The sequence below is a fragment of the Danio rerio genome, chromosome 15 (genome assembly GCF_049306965.1).
Source record: "Danio rerio strain Tuebingen ecotype United States chromosome 15, GRCz12tu, whole genome shotgun sequence".
In the NCBI taxonomy this organism is placed as follows: domain Eukaryota; kingdom Metazoa; phylum Chordata; class Actinopteri; order Cypriniformes; family Danionidae; genus Danio; species Danio rerio.
In genome coordinates this window covers 33783011-33800655 of record NC_133190.1, presented here as the reverse complement: position 1 = coordinate 33800655, position 17645 = coordinate 33783011, and the positions used below count along the sequence as shown (strand labels likewise).

The following is a 17645-nucleotide window of genomic DNA, read 5'->3' as shown; positions in this document are numbered from 1 at the left end:
AACCCACTGAAGTGTTTTAGTCAGATTAATCAGTGCTGTCATTCTCTACAAGACAGCACACAAAACAGAACAGCCAAACATCCCAAAACAGCCGAAAAATCAATCAGGTCAATTACTGTAGTTTACTGCATTAACACTTAAAGAGAACCATTGACAGAAATGTGGGATATTTATATCAATCCCTATTGATTTATCGCATGTTGGTATCCGCTGGGTTTTAATGTCTTAAAATGTCTTAAATCTTTTTTAACAAGTCTTAATTTTCCTTTTTTAATGTATAACTACACAATCTGATCATTACCACCCATACAATCACCAACAATCCACCTTAATTAAATGTTTATTTAAAAATAGCCTTTAATTACTTTCCTTACAGTAACATTTGCTTTAAAGTTCTCCATTTATTTACTGCTGAAGAAACTGACCTGACCTAATTATTTTTGTATTATTAAATTATTATAAATACTGTCGACTGAAGTAAGTGACTGCTATGTTTTGTTCTTTTCTTGGTAAGGGTTATAAAGTTTTGTGAATAGGTGTATTTAAAAGGTAATATAAAAAAATCTAACTAAATTATTAATATTGTATTATTAAATGTATTCAATTTGAATCATTTTTGATATACTGTAGCAAGTGAAAATCTTTTCTAACTGGGATATTTGAAAAAAAAATCCTTAGCTTTCAGCCCTGTATAAGGCTAAAATTTTATTCATAATGTTCCTAAAAATGTCATAATTTTAACTTTATTATTTATTTAGTATTGTTATCAATGTAACAAATATATTAAAGGGGTAATGTAATATAGTTACTGTATTTTCCAAGTCGTATTAGTTGTTACAAGTCATATTAGCATAGACAATAAAGGAATACATTTGAATCTAGACTTTTGCAACAATATGCAATACTTGACTGAACGTGTCAGTGTTTTAAAATGCCTTAATTTGAACATTCTTTTCTACAATTGAAAAATAACATTTCAAATGTATTACTTTTTACTTTGAAGAGCCTCAAATAACAAAAATAAGCATCTCAGTGTGGACAAGAGACCAAAACATACACTTAAAAATGACATTTGCTGTTTGTTTAAACTGCTTTTCAAAATGAGCTTAAACAACACAATTCCTATGTGTTGGAGGGACAACTTAATTGTTTTATGTTCAATCCACTTAAATTTAAAATAAAACAAAAAAAAGAATTAACAAGTTAACTTAATTTATTCAAGTTTTCTTAACAAAAATTGATTAAGTGAATTAAATTGTATTTACAAATTTAAGTGGATTGAACATAACACAATGCCGAGTTCAGACTGCTGAATTTTCAAAGTAGTCGTGTCACAGATGTTTTCACACTGCATGACTATCTGCGCTAGCATTCCGTCGCTGCTGTGTTTACACTGCAAGATGGATCGGCGATGGAGTTTAACACTGCTTGACTTTACAATAGGAGAATCACTGACAACTTTTTCTCGGTCTACAAACTAGGTCTTTTAACCAAACACATGCAAGAAGTGCTTTTACCTTCTGCCCCAATCTCCCACTTGCCTGCAGATACCCATAGTGGATGCTGCTTTCTCATTGGCTATAGGTGCTCGCCGATGTTATTTTAAATCAGAACGAGCATCAAATGACACGATTTTGAATAGCAGACAGATCCAGATATTTAGCATCCCAAATATCTCGTGTGTGTCTGCAACGCACCGACGATACTCTCAGAACACGTATTTGATAGTTCACGCTTGTTCCTTACGTGAACGATCACCAATTTACCTGTGATTTCAGGCATTTGTCGGCAATTTCTCAAAACCTGTTGGTGAGTCAAAATCGGCACTAAAATCATGCAGTCTGAGCCAGGCATAAGTTGTCCCAAAAAGAGCTCAAGAATTGTGTTGATTCAGCTCATTTTAATTAAGTCGTTTGAACAAGCATTTCAAACTAATTTTGAAATGATGCATTTTCAAATGTTTCCTGATTGTTCATATTTAAACTTATTCATATGTAAACTTATCACATAATCACCTAAATGTTTTAAGTGAGCTTGTAGTGTACTTTGCGACCTCAATATGATTTTTACATTTTTCTGACACGCAGGTGACCACTATGCTTCTGGATCTGTAGAGGCCAGCACAGATGATGCTCTCTTCAGAGACAAGCTAAAGCACATGGGCAAATGTAAGCACTTTTTTTCTACAACACAACTGGTTTTCAGAATTTACCTTTTAGGATAGTAACATTTCTGTTGCCTATTCATCTGTAGCAACCAGGAAGAAGCTGTTTGAAATTGCCAGAGGTTTCTCAGAGAAGACGAAGCGGAGGAAGTCTAAAAGGAGAACGCTGCTAAGACATCATTCATATCCTTCAGCTGCAGAAAATCTGAATATTTTAGGAGCAGTAATGTATTCCGAATTAGGACAAGGACAATGTGAGAGGAATGTGAATATTTTTGAGACTCTGCATTGGTTATGAACATGCTGTTTTTGCTGTTGAGGATTTTCCAGTAAATATTATATTGGGAGTCTGGAACAATGATTGTGATTGAGTTTAGTAGAGTAAATTTGGTGTGAGCAGTTTACTTTAACTGCACTTTCTCAGATTGGGCACAGCCAACTCCACTGCCAACCTTCTAGACGATGTAGAAGGAAACCCATGTGGTAAGATTTGCCGTCAAATTCACCAAACCATATTTTCTTAATGTATCTGGTTGATTGATTGAAGTGAGTTTATAACTTGTATTACTTAATAGTGTGTGTGAATGTTTGTGTGTGTTTCGTCAAATGTTATATCTATATATTCATATTTATGCATAAAGTGTGAGTAATATTGTTTTTTAATTGATCAAAAGGAATCTTCCATTGTTGCCTTTCTAATTTAGATAAATGCTTTATTTTATTATAATGTTTTAACTTTTGTTCATAAAAATAATTCTGTAAATAAATGTTTCTAAACATTAATAAATGTAAATAAATCTAAACAAAACTAGGTACAAAACTACTAAGCAGCACAACTGTTTTCAGAACTGATAATATGAAACATTTCTTGAGCAGCAAATCAGCATTTTGGAATGATTTTGAATAACGAATGAGTTGAATAACGTTGTAAACTATTTAGCTTTACATCACATGAACACTTTCCTATTTTAAATATATTAGTATTATTTTTAGATTTTACTAAATAGTTTTATTTGATTTCTAAACTTTTTGTTTTATTTTTAAACTTGTATTATTGTTTTATATATGCAATTCGTTATTTGAATTGTTTAAGACCACATTATGAATTGTATTATGTATGCACTGCAAAAAAAGTCTTTCTTACTTGGTTTTTGTCTCATTTCTAGTCCAAATATCAAAAAATTCTTAAATCAAGAAGCATTTTTAAAAAAAAAACATTTTGTCTTGATTTTACATATAATTAAGCCTGGTTTATACTTCTGCGTCGAGTAATCGGCTTGACCCATGGTGCATGCAATGCGTGTAGCTGTGCATTTTTATTTCTGCGCACTATTTGTGTTCCTCTGCAATAACACTTTAGAAACACTAGCTGGCAGTAGGTGTTTATGTTACTCTATGTCAAATTTCTTAAGGTGCTTAATGTACAAGTGGCTCAAACTTGCTAATTTTGAGTTGGTAATGGGCATATGTGCAACAACAACTTAAAACACAAAACAGCAGTTTTCATCTGGAGCTTTTTTACGAGACTCAACACTTTTAAACACTCGCTCCATCGGGTATGCGTGGCTCTTGGTCCCGCCCACAGTCATCAGCGATACCAAGCCGACCAATCACAGAGCGTCGTTGCGGCGTATAGTTAAAATTTTTGAGAGTTTCGCAATCAGCGTCGCCGATGGCCACGGCAAGAGCTATGCGTCCACACATAGGCTGAGCCGTAGCATATGCATGCGCTTGATGCAGAAGTATAAATCAGCCTTAAGTCTAACTAAAGTAAATTTTTCAGTAAAACAAGTAAAATAATCTGCCAATGCAGTAAGTAAGATGTTCTTATTTCAAAGCGAAAACAAGTGTATTTTGCCAACCGCATTGGCAGATAATTCAGCTTGTTTTATTGAAAAACTCTGTTATTAGGCCCTATCATACACCCCGCGCAATAAGGCACAGCACATGTATTGCGTGATTTGTTACTATTTTCAGGCCAGCACAACACTAATTTTCATGTTTTGCACCATGTTGTTTAAATAACAAATCCATTTGCGCCACTTTGTGGTCTTATTATTCTGGTCTATAAAGGAGGTGTGTTAAGGCCGTTGTTGGCGCTTTGCTATTTTGAGAAACTGAAATAGACTGCGCAATTGACCAAGTAGAAGCACAGAGCATGTTAGTTATGTGCCTATGCAGATCCAAATGCTTACACATTGTTTAATACACACAGGATGTACAACAATACACAAATATCTTTACATATGAAAAAAAAGTTTAAAATGTTGCAAAAAGGATTATTTTCTAAATAAATATAAAAACCACTACATCCATGCCTCATCTCAGGGGGCTTTTTTCAGTTGATTCATGACAATTTGCATTTGTATAATGTTATTATTATTTGTAGTATTATTTATTGTATGCATATTTATTTATTTTTTTAAATACTGTCGGATTTTGGAGATGGATGCATCACCATATAGGGAATAAGAATAGGGCATGTGTGTTGGCGCCATATACAGTATGCTTATGGCGACAAGAGTTTGATTCCTGGCTCAAGATCCTTTGCTGACCCTTCTCCTCTCTCTGCTCCTAATACTTCCTTGTCTGCAACCTCTACTGTCCTTTCCAAATAAAGGTTAAAAAAAAAAGAATGAGGCATGTTTGGATATAAGTTACTCTCAATTGTTTGTTATTATTGTTATATTATTTGTTTGCGGGAAATTAGAACTGAATTTAGAAATAGTTTTGAAACAAATCTTTGCACTTACAAACGAAATTAAATATGTAGGCTAATGGATGTCTTAAGTGGAGTGCAGAGGTGGGACCAAGTCATTGTTTGGCAAGTCACAAGTAAGTCTCAATTCATTGCCCTCAAGTCCCGAGTCAAGTCCCGAGTCAAGACAGGCAAGTCCCGAGTCAAGTCCCGAGTCAAAGGCAACAAGTCTCAAGTCAAGTCCAAAGTCCTGCAGTTTGATTTTCGAGTCTTTTCGAGTCTTTTTAACAGAAAAATAAAATATATACAGATTAGGTATGGTTGTAAGATCTGTATTGATTAAACAAACCTTTTTTTATTAAAGAACATTGCTTAGATATATAAAAATACAAATGCAATTTTCTGAAAAAGTACTGAACAGTGCTGCGTCTCGTCTCCACAGCATAATGCACAAGAACGAGTTCCACCAAAAAAAGACTCCATTTTGCCTCACATCACACAGAAATTGCAGGTCTACTGCTGTCTAATTCATTAAGTTTAGTTGTGCTATGTTATGTCTTCGGTGATCAACTTGTGATTAACCAAAATTACATAACCTCAATGTGGTAGCAGTAGACCAACTCCTGTATATGCTGCAAAGTTAAATTGAGTGAAATTGGAATTTTGTCAATTGAATCTCGTGTGTCCTAAAGAGATGGAGTTGCAAATCCGTCTAGCAGCAATGTAAAATGGTAGCACATATTGTTAATGAAGTAGGCTACTTCATACAAACAATAAAGTTGTTTTCTTCACATAACGTTGAAGAGCTTTGCTCTCTACCTTGTGTGATGCTCGTGCACAGATTTCCTCTGTTTGTGGACAAAACTGATTGCGACTTCTCAAATTTTCTCTCGCTCTCAAATATGCACTGCTCACACACAAATTTTCTTGAGCGCTCTCAGAGATTATATGCAAACTCACAATTTGTGTCGTGTTACCTCTTCCTTTCATGCTTTTTGATATGATTCATATTGCTGCACTGTTTAATAACAATAACCAAAATACTAAAATAGACTTACATATTAAATGTTTAATCTAATAAACCATAACATTTTTGGTTGTTTTATATGATGAGATATTTTCAGTTTCAAACACTTAAAGACAGAGAATAGACCAGTGGTGCCCCCCTGAAAATTTGCTTAAGGGGGGCCAGAAGAGGCCAGCTACGTCAGTGGCACCAATCAATCCACAATAATTTAGTGGCTGCTATTTATTTATTGAAATATTGCATTGTATTGCATTTATGTAAGTAGATTTAAATAAATAATGTCAACAGGAAAATCATATCGGGTTGGCCACAGGGGTGGTTAGAGTTTACACAGGGGTAACACCCCTTGTAAAGGGGTTTACACCACTATAAGGCACCTCTGGAATAGATGTTGGATGTAAAGAATACATTTTATTTTAAAAGCATTTAAACAAAAACTAATGCAAGCAGAAATGTAACTGTGATAAAAATAAGGAAACACTTGATAAGGTATTATAGCCTACTGTACTATTCACTCTTCAAATAAATCTCACTATCAATCTCATTTTATCATGGCAGCTAAAATAAAGTAAACTAGTGTTTGCTGGCTTCCACTTTACTGATGAGATTGTGGAGGACATTTTCCATGTCATCCTCTTCATTTTGAGGAAAGCTGTGCCACAGGGCCCCTGAACACGTATATTGGCATGTACTGTGTTTTGAACAGTAGCCTACTACAGTAAAGAACTTCAATTGATCAGTTGTGGTAATACTATAGTTGCTATGGTAACACAAGTGTAATATAAACAAATTACCCAGTGCTGTATTATTTTACAATATAGGGTATTTTATACTACAAATCACTACACTTTACTGTAGTAAAACTACACTTTGTATTATTTTATCTGTTCACTATTGGTAATACTACTGTATTATGAAGCATTAATTAACAAGTCGTAAATAATACTAGCCTAAAACATAAGTATAATACAAGTATACAACAAGTATAATACTCAAAAACACTAGAATTTATTAAAGAATTTACCTTAACCTTTTAGTTTTTTGTGTATTGTTAATAAATAGTAAAGCAAGAAAGAAACCATATCAACATTCTTGGAATAACCCTTCGCTAAGCCTTGCCCTCCTTAGTTACTGTTGCTACGCCTGTCAAGCTTTCATGCCTGGCACATCTATTACAGTGTGTATGCGCTGGTGTCAGACATTCCCAAGGATTTAATTAGTCATTTTTGGCAAACAGGTGAGATATCTGAGAAAGCCAGACAAAAGAGGACTGCAGTATACATTACAGGGGTATATTCACAACATAATAGCAACTGATTAGAAAATAATTTTATCAAAATTGAAGCAAGGTTAGCCTAGCCACCTCATACGCTGAACATTCAACAGCATAGTTCATGCACAGCAGGACAGGTGAAATTATAAAATAATCTAATAACCTAAGAAACTGATGGATTTGTGCCGAATATTAGCATCATTGACCCATAACAGTGTACAGTACCTATTACTGTTAGCATGTTTGTGTGCTCTTTATCCAGTTTTTATTCAAATTTGCAGTTAAGTGGAAGAAAAAAATTGAAATGCACATTAAAGTATAAATAACAGAAGTGAACAAATAGATTTTTCCTACCAGCAAATATTAGTGTATGTATTTATATGCGTTACAATAGCGAGGGTTTAAACTAAGCAGTGCTCACAGGGTTCAACGCTAAGGATTTTTTCTACTGGCCCGATCGGGCCAGTGGTTCTGATTTTTACTTGCCCAGCCCAAATTTTCACTGGCCCCACCAAAAAAAAAAAAAGAAGTTAATCGCTATTTGAATGTGTGTGTGTGTGTGTGTGTGTGTGTGTGTGTGTGTGTATACACACACACACACACACACACACACAGTTGATTTCAGAATTATTAGTCCCCCTAAATTATTAGCACCCCTGTTTATTTTTTTCCCCAATTTCTATTTAACAGAGAACAGATTTTCTCAGCACATTTCTAAACATAATAGTTTTAATAACTCATCTCTAATAACTGATTTATTTTATCTTTGTCATGATGACTGTAAATAATATTAGACTAGATATTCTTCAAGACACTTCTATACAGCTTAAAGTGACATTTAAAGGCTTAACTACGGTAATTAGGTTAACTAGGCAGGTTAGGGTAATTAGGCTAGTTATTGTATAATGATGGTTTGTTCTGTAGACAGTCTGAAAAACAATTAGCTTAAGAGGCTAATAAATTTTACCTTAAAATGGTTAAAAAAAATGTTTTTATTCTAGCCAAAATAAAACAAATAAGATTATTATCAGACAAAATATCAACATTTCTTTGCTTTGTTAAACATCATTTAGGAAATGTTTTAAAAAGAAAAAACAAAAAACAAAAGGGGGCTAATAAATCTGTATATATATTTACGGTAATTTTTAAAATGTTTAAGGAAAACTATTCAGTTCATCAAGGCTATATTTATAAATGTAAAAAAGGTGTAATTGTTAAATATTTATAAAAATTTTAAATAACTGCTTTGTTATTGTATTTAGTTTCAAATAAAATAATTACTCCAGACATTATTGATTTTATAACTATTACCATTTATAAATATAATAATAATTAATATTAGTGATTTCTGAATGATCATGTGACTGGAGTAATGAAGCTGAAATCTCATCTTTAAAATCACTGGAATAAATGAATAAATTAAATGATAAACTACTTTTGAACAGTTATTTTATAGTGCAACATTTCACAATTTGTATTTATGATGAAATAATTGCAGCCCTGGTGAGCAGAAGAAGCTTGTTTTAACATATTTAATCACACTGACCCCAAACTTTTGTGCATTGTGTATAGAATATTTTATAAGTGAAAATGTGCACTTTAATTTTAACAACCCACTGACATCGTCACCAAATTCAAATCGAGGTCAGACTTTCTCATATATACAGAGCCTCATTTCAATTGTCAGGTTTTGTAGAAATCGATCAATTGAATTAATCAATCTATTAAAGAAACGTTGACTATAATTCTGTATTTTAGGCTTAATTTATAGAGAGACATAGCAGATGAACCGAGACTGCATCAGATCAATGTAAATCTTTCTTTCGAGCTGTCAGTGCGGAAATGAACAAAACAACAGGCCTAATACAACATAGGCCTATTATACGATTAAAATATGGAAAAATTAACAGATAGTAATTTCGGTCAATTTTCCTGACGGATAAACCGAGATCAGGCTGGATAAACAGCTCTCGGTAATATTTCAGGATGCTTTCACTTTCGCATTTACCGGTAAGAATGACATCTCGCCCTGCTCATCATTCCCTCTTCATATAGCCGTATATATGGCTATTACACGATCATGATACACTGTGATATAGCCTGGGTCGTTAGTTCGTTGCATTGTTTTGTTTTCTCGCTACAATCGATACGCTCAATAGGACAGAGACCGCGTCTCATTCAGGCGATCTTGGACTGATTGATTTGGCGCGGAAGCGAGCGCAACTGCTGGATATATGCTAAAAAACGCGCTAACGGGTGAAACGAGACAGATTCCAAAACAAACGTCTATGTGTGAAAGCACCGTAAGATTGTATTTGCACACAATTGACAGACAGTCGCAGCACGCAGCTCTGGCTCGATCTGGCAGGCAAAAAGGCAGCAGCTGGCCCGATCGAGCCAGTAACATTTTGTACACTGGCCCGAGTGTCTCGCACGCTGGCCCCGGGCCATCGGGCAGTCCTTATTGTCGAGCCCTGGCTCATAATATCGAGTGGAAAAAAAGAAAAAGACCGCTGGGAAGCATAACCTGCTTTTTTTTTTTTTTTTTTTTTTTTAAAAGAAACACAGTTTAGATCTGTTTAGGATAAGAGGAGTGTGAGTTATTGCCACCTATCATTGAATGTGAATATCGAAAACAAAACCAACTTAGCTTAACTCCTTTACCGCCCCTCACACAGCTTGATCCACGCTGGCATTTCTCCTCTTGGGCTTTGGTTTTGAAAAGGGAAAAAATCCCACCACCCAGTCCAAACTTTTAGGATAGCGGGTGTCAGATTTTCACAATCCAATTGCGCAACGATTTGGCTTGTTTCCCTCGCTCGAAAGCTTGACAGAGCCTCTGCCCGTAGCTACGATTGGTAAGCCGCGATTGGTGGGTGGCGGTTTTTGGGCGTGGCTTAGCGAAGGGTCAGTTTAAAAGGAGGATCCCGTGAGAGCAAAAGCACTAAAGGTATGAGACGCCATCGTAAACAAAAGTCAAGCGAACGCAAAGAGACGGAATGCACGAGAGAGAGAGAGAGAGAGAGAGAGAGAGAGAGAGAGAGGTGTATGTTGTATGTGTGAGAGAGAGAGAGAGAGAGAGAGAGAGAGAGAGAGAACGAGTATTGGCACGCGAGTATTGGCTCGATCTCAAGTTCAAATTCAAATTCTCTCTGCGTTCGCTTGACTTTTGTCCACTCCGGCGCCTCATAGTAGTCACGTTGGATACTGTCGAATCAAAACAATCTACCGTGCTTCGATTGGACGTCATGCCGAAAGCGCGCATGCTCACACACACGCACACATAAACGGGGAGAGAGAGAGAGCGGTCCATGTCAACATACTTTTTTATCGTTGGGCTTTTCATGGGAAGCAGCAAGTCTTTACAAGTCAATAGGGGCAAGTCCTAGTCAAAGTCCAAGTCATTTATGTTCAAGTCCAAGTCGAGTTGCAAGTCTTTTTATATTTTGTCAAGTCGAGTCTAAAGTCATCAAATTCATGACTCGAGTCTGACTCGAGTCCAAGTCACATGACTCGAGTCCACACCTCTGGTGGAGTGCATATAAACCGTTTCCTTATCCACAAAAGTAAAACAGTAAAGTAGAGGGTAAAAGTAAAGAGAATGTAAAGAGGCCAAATGGAAGAGACTCGTTCTTTATCCTCGTGCTGCAGATGGTCTGTTTTGACTATTTATCACTAGTTTCAGTTTTTCCTCTTACAAAGTCGCCATGTAAATAGCAAACATGCGATAGCATGACGCAACTGACTCTAAAGAGAATGGAAAATGAGGCTCCTTGATTGGTTTAATGCACGTTATGCTCAAAACACACCCATAACTCAATAAGAGAAGTACAACCTTGTTAGACCTTGCACTGGGGTGCAGAGAGTGTTTTTCCCTCCTTAAAACAGCAAAAATGGATTCAGGCATGCCCTTAATGCTTTTTTTTCTTACTGCTCTTTAGACTTTGCGCCTAGAACGTTAAAATAGAGCCAATTAGGACAGCCAATGTTTGTTTTTACATTACTGTGAGTTAAAATACGATTTAAAATAAGATTTTTACTTGCCTAAAAATTGCATCTTAATTGAAAAAATATATATATTTAGACTAGAAACAGGACAAAATCTGTCATTAAGAAAAGCTTTTTTTTTGCAATGTGCAGCTTAAATTCAAGATTAAATGTCTTAAGTTAGGATGTTGATTTGTTTGTGTTCAGATGAAGAACGTCAGCTTAGACGATTGGCTGCACAGGAAGAGGAGGAGCCACAAAAGGAACCACTATCATGGTAAATGTTTGATGCTGCCCTGATTCTCCTTGATTTTGTATTATTTTGCTTTAAAAGTCAATACTGTTGATTAATCATCTTTAAAATGATATGAATGTTTCACTCAATACTCAATCCACTCGCGTAATAATCCTGTTAATGACAGAGATGTTAATTAGCACAAAACCTCTTGCTAATTTCATTCCAGATCCCTCGTTGCTGTTGGGAAATTAGGCTTTCCATGGTGACCTGAGAATGACCCATGGCGGAGTGCTCCTTCTGTCAGTGGCTCCGGTGCTTTGCTCAATGCCAAGCAAGACTCCCAGACTCCAGAGGAACAGCCGAGGCAGGACTGACCGTATGATCATTTTGTAGCAGCCTTTTTGCGAGCCTAAGATTATTGTTACCTACATTTGATTACTATTAAAATTATTGTATTGTAACTGTTTGTTAATATTTGGTTTCATATGTAAAACTCAACAGCTATTGTAATGATTTCCAAGGATCTACCTTTTCATTTGTATCCCCAATTAGCTGAAAGAAAATTCCCATTTCTGTTTTTCAAATGCATCATCTAACTGAGGAATTTCTTTCCCCATTTATATTGGTTTTGACTTGAAAATGTTTTGATAGTTTTATTTTTGAGGTTTATTATAGTGTCAAGAGATGACAAACAAACGATGTCGGTTGTTTCAATGCATTAGTATGTAACATTTTCCTGATTTCTTAATGGACTCTTGGCAATTTTTAAGAGTCTAATCTGCACATTAAACATAAATAGTGTTTCCTCAATGAATGTACCCAGGTCGCCACATTCATTACTCAAAAACTTTTTCTCCTCTTTTATATCATTGTTATTAAAGGCACAGTTCACCCAAAAAATGCAATTGCTGTTATGTAGGTATTTTTGTTCTTCAGAAAAAAAGAGCATTTTTAGCTGAAACTGTGGTCTTTGGAGGTCTTCGGTGGCTCAGTGGTTTGCAGTGTTTGCTGGTTCTAGTCCTAGCTAGGTAAGTTGGCATTTCTGTGTGGAGTTTGCATGTTCTCCCCGTGTTCACTGGGTTTCCTTCAGGTGCACCGGTTTTCCCCAAGTCCAATGACATAGGTGAAATGGGTAAACAAAATTGCCCGTAGTGTTATGTGTGAATGTGTGAGTGTATGGGCGTTTCCCAGTCCTAGGTTGCAGCTGGAAGGGCATCTGCTACGTAAAACATATGCTGAAATAGTTGACAGTTCATTCTGGTGGCGACCCCTGATAAATCGGGGACTAAGCCAATTGAAAATGAATGAATTGATCAATGAATGAATCAATGAATTAATGAAAGCATGTAGTATTGGGTGATCCATTTTCATAAAGCAAGATTAAATAGACAAAAAAAAACATATTCAGTCAAAATTGAATTAATTTACATGGCTTATATGATGATGCATTGGGATTTTATCAAAACCATTGCTTTGTGCAAAAACATTGAACATTATTACCAAATCCCAGTTATGAACTGTGTAATTTGCTCACCTGTAATAACACTAGCTGAATTATTATATCAACTAAACATGGATTAGATCCATTTAACATTTAAAAGGCCAATGTTACACCCGCTTTGATTGTTATTACTCGATTGATTGGGCGTTATCAGCTGATAGTTTTGGGCCAGAGTGGCCTTCTGCGCCTTCTGATAGGTTCAGAAGGCTGTTATCAATTATCCAACGGAGTTTATCATCTATAAATTGCATAAGACTGATAATCCCCATTAAGTCGAGTGATTATATTTGAATTGGCTGATGTTATAAGTGAGGCAAAAAGACCCTTTAAATGTGGTGTTTTTATTTTTATTTATTTATTTTTTTTTTAGAATTATTATTTAGGGGTTTTCACCTTTATTATGATATAGGACAGTGGAGATTTTAGACAGGAAAGCATTGGAAGCAGAGAGAGTGGGAACTTTTGTGCTATATGTTGGTGCACAGTACCACTGTTGGCGCTGACTTTCGTAATTTTTTTTTTTTTTTTTTTTTGGCCAATATTTAAGTATTTTACATTGGGTTGGTCACATGTATTTATCTTTTTTTGGATATACTGTATATATTGCTGGTGGGTGAAGACTTGCATTTTATAAATCGCCAATGACCACAGTTTTGGCTAAAAATCTTCTTTAATGCTCTTCTGAAGAAGTCACCTGCATCTTGGATTGTCTGAGTAAATTGACTGCAGATATTCATGTTTGATTGCACTTTCCCTTTAAGGAAAAGAAAACATTCAGGTCTGATGTGATTTTAGGGTGCTGAATAGTCCATTTCCATACTACCTTTGCATCAGTTAAATCTAAATCGTTCATTTAGATGCTAGAGCACACTGTGTAGTTCCTCTAATGACAAGCAAAATAGATTTCAGTCGAAAAAGGTTCTCATATTTGCACTGCCATATCTGTTTCATAAAACATTTTATTTTGTGAAATGCAATTATATTCCTTGTTTAAGCCAGTATAGTTGCCATCTTTTATCTTCTGGTATTTTCGATATGAACACAATGCATAATGCTGTCCTCGAACCAACCAAAAGCTGCTGTGTGCTTTGCTTTTTTCGCAAATCACACTGAATAATTTCCCCTTCTGCTGTGCTTCCAGTAGGTCATGTGACTTTAAGATCAGAGATCGCCACCAATAAGAATGTGCCATTATGTTGCTTTGAGTGTTGTGCATCTCAGTATTGATTCAGTGCAAAATAGCCCATGGGAACACACTGTGTGATGATGTCTGTTTGTTTTGACTTCATGTACATCAGGTTGTCCAATAGTTCAGTCTGTTAGTTTGAAACCACTGCGTCATAGTGTAATATGTGCTGAGAGACGACTGTACCATGTTTCTGATTCACTTTTGAGCTCCTGAAATGTACTAAATATGGCTAATGGGGCTTAATAGTTTTATTTAAAGGGCATTGTTATGAATATGAAGTCTTTTACCTATTACATCACCTTTTGACATTATAGAACAAATTATATCAGTCGTCTTAGGCATCACATAATTATATGTTCTGTGAAGAGTAATAATAGCCATTATGAAATGTTATGGTGCCCATGCAAGGTTGTTGTTCTCTGGTGCAGAGTAGCCAGTTTTGAAAATGACAGTTTTATAAACAGCAAAACCTTGTTGAGAGAAGTAAAGGCACGTTCATACCAAGAACGATAACTATAATGTTAACAATACAAAAATGGTTACAATTTTAAATAAATAGCAGACTCCACATCACAAGCATAATGATTTTGCCCTAGCTGATTAACACTAAAAACCCTGACTGCCAATCAGAATCTAAGCTGCCATAAAGTATGTAAACACAAGTGGCAGATCACAGTAAAGTGGTGTTCGAACTAGGGATGACTTACCAGGTGCACTCCATGTTACTTTGCAGTACTTTCCATGTAAGCTTTGCCGACCTGGGAACAAAAAAACTATCAAAATTTGCAAGAGCAAAAGTGCTCATGAAGTGTGCCGTTTGGAATTGGATCATATATTCAAGGACTAGAAATGACCCATGATGCAGTTGTAAGGGGTTGTGGAAAATGAATGGACCCTTTTCACATTTCCAGGTTTCTAAGTAGCGAAAGTCATCATAGTTGGGCGTAAACTAAACTTAGAGCACAATAAACGGGAGAGTACAACAAGTAATCTCTTTAAAGTCCTGTGAGACTGATAACGGCAGCCAGAAGAGAGAACAACGCCAGATTTATTGTCCTGCCCATACACTGGTGGTAATTCGTTATTTGTAATTTGATGCAAAAATGAAATAATACATATATAGAGCATAAAATAATACGTTCATTTACTTTTTTATTTAATATTTATTTAATTTATTAGATATTAAAAACTTTCAATTTCCCAGTGTTGGGTTGCAGGGTATCCGCTGTGTAAAACATGTGCTGGATAAGTTGGAGGTTCATTCAGCTGTGGCGACACCTGATTAATAAGGGGATTAAGCCAAAAACGTTGAACACGTCATCATAACAGTCTTGTGAAAAAGGTCCATAGTTGCTTTCACATCATCTCATAGTTCCAAGATTCTGGCTAGTACTAAACACATTTCTTCAAATTCTGAAATTTCAGAGAGCTACAACTTGTACCATGTGACCTCAATAGTCAATCATTTGTCTCCTATTCAAGAATTCACAAATGTGAACAGCTAGCCTGATCTCACAAGAAAACGTAAGTATTTTACGTTTGGTCAGTCTAGTGGCTAATCCGTATGAATACATGAGTTCAGTCATAGGAAAATGTAAGATTTTTAAAAGGAGACATGGCGCCCATCCCTAACCCCAACCGTCATTAGGTGATGAACAATTTGTACTAAATTGTACGAATTAGATCGTAGTAATTTATATGAATTAGCCACTAAATAAAAACGTTACCAATTGCGGTGAGATTGTGTTGGAACAGCTCTAGGTAAAAATTCACCACTTTAAGCAGTACTAAACTACAGTGGAAATGCAAACGGTACCAAGCAAAACGACCCATACCACACAGTGGAAAATCAAGTGGACTACTGTGGACTATTATAGTAAATGGTGAACAAGGATTCAGAGGTTGTTTTGAAAACAGTTAAACAAACAATCCACTTTTTATGGAAATAGGCTCATTTAAAAACTCACCTTAAACATTTTTGAATCCAATTAAGTGATGCATAATATTATTGCACCTGCTGCAGCCATGGTACTGCAACAAAGCTCCTTGATTTTTATGCCAGAATGACCAGTATATGACCATATATATTATGCAAGTATATTTCCTAGCCATATCAACCTACAAACTACAAAGTAACAACTTTTCAGTTTCCGTTAGTCTGTCGATGTAACTACAGAAGAGTCAAGCTTTAAATTAAAAATGCTTTATTTGAGTGAGATGCTAATGGTCTAATCTAATTCAATGACTTATGCTAAGCTAAAAGTGTGTCTGCCATATCTGGAGATCATCTGAATGGCTTCAAAAATGACAAAACTCTACTGTTATTAGCGTATATGCAAAAAAGTGGAGTGTTTCTTTACATTTTTATCATTATAGTTATGGTTATTGGTGTGAACAAGCTACTGCTGTCATCTGTCATTCATGGGCACGACTAAGTGAGATTTTCCCTTCCATCCTGCTTCATAACATATTTTGTCCTCTCAGGGAACTTGCTCTCATTTCACTTTCTGCTTGAAGCACAATTAAAACTGAGATCTTACTAGCGCAGAGGCTTCAATAACAGGCAGAGTAGCGTTGTCTCTATTATGAGTCATGTCTGCTTCATTTTGCAGCCAATCTCCTTTTCTTGACTACATGTTGTGCGTTTACCCAGTTTTTTCAAGATCCCCATATTCACCTTCAGTCTTCATGTGGGAGAGGTTTAGTTGGAGGATCTGATGTGTAGCGTGTGAGCCACATGATTTATAGTGGGTCTTTACAATTAGTGGAATGTACTATTTATATTGGAAGGAAGCAACTGTACACGCAAATTGCCGTTTTTTTATATATGTGAAGTAATTGATCTTGCCATTATTTTTCTGTCCCCCTTGTTTCTTCTGAGGAGTATTATTCTCAAATGAACTGACTCTTTGTCTACTTGTCCAAAATAAAAGTGATTGTTCCGTATCACATCATTCACTTGAGACTATTTCAAGTTCTGGACTTTTCTTGAATCCAGATGTTTATTAGCTATTGGAATAAATAATAAAATTGTTGTACTCTGTCTGACCTTGTCATTTTTTTCTTCTTTAAAGTGCCAAAAGAAAGATTGATTCACGAGTATAAAAGGTGGGAAGTTTTTTATTGTTATTAATATTTTTTAATAATTGTAAAGGTCTCTGTATGGTAAAGCAGGATTATTAAATGCAAAAAAAAATTCGGTTAGGTTTTTTGCCAGAGTAAAAGCTTTAATTATAAAAAGCCAAAGGAAAGCAAACACTACCGGAAACCCTACCAGATTACTATGGTATAAATGCAGCACTACAACATACGAAAGAGAAAGATCGACTTAGAAGGCACTTATCCGTTTTATAATGATTTGATCAGCTGTCGTTTGAAATTACAAGTTTTTCTCCTATAAGGGCTTATTAAGCGGTCTCTGTCGCCATCTTGTGGTGGACCGTCGACCCTCTTTGCTCTGCTCAGTATGACAGGCTGATGGATGCCGACAAGCTGCATCTTCTAAATTATAAATCTATAGGCACTATCCTTATAAATAAACTGCATAGTTGCAATCTAAACAACTACA

General features: G+C 35.6%; 2 protein-coding genes across 5 annotated transcripts in view; one reads left to right on the top strand and one right to left on the bottom strand.

Annotated features, from left to right (window-relative positions):
* The window catches only part of cuedc1b (CUE domain containing 1b), a 49791-nt gene extending 37499 nt beyond the window's left edge, over positions 1 to 12292 (top strand). For 2 of the 3 annotated variants that reach the window (XM_068213557.2, XM_068213558.2), the window contains exons 7-11: positions 2088 to 2168; positions 2254 to 2349; positions 2591 to 2647; positions 11357 to 11426; positions 11614 to 12292. In XM_068213557.2, coding sequence (XP_068069658.1) covers positions 2088 to 2168; positions 2254 to 2349; positions 2591 to 2647; positions 11357 to 11426; position 11614 — 305 coding nt within the window. In that variant the 3' untranslated portion in view covers positions 11615 to 12292. 3 annotated transcript variants of the gene reach the window in all.
* Positions 1 to 17645, bottom strand: part of or40a1 (odorant receptor, family 40, subfamily A, member 1) — a 617996-nt gene that overhangs the window by 146292 nt on the left and 454059 nt on the right. The gene's annotated exons all lie outside the window — the stretch shown is intronic.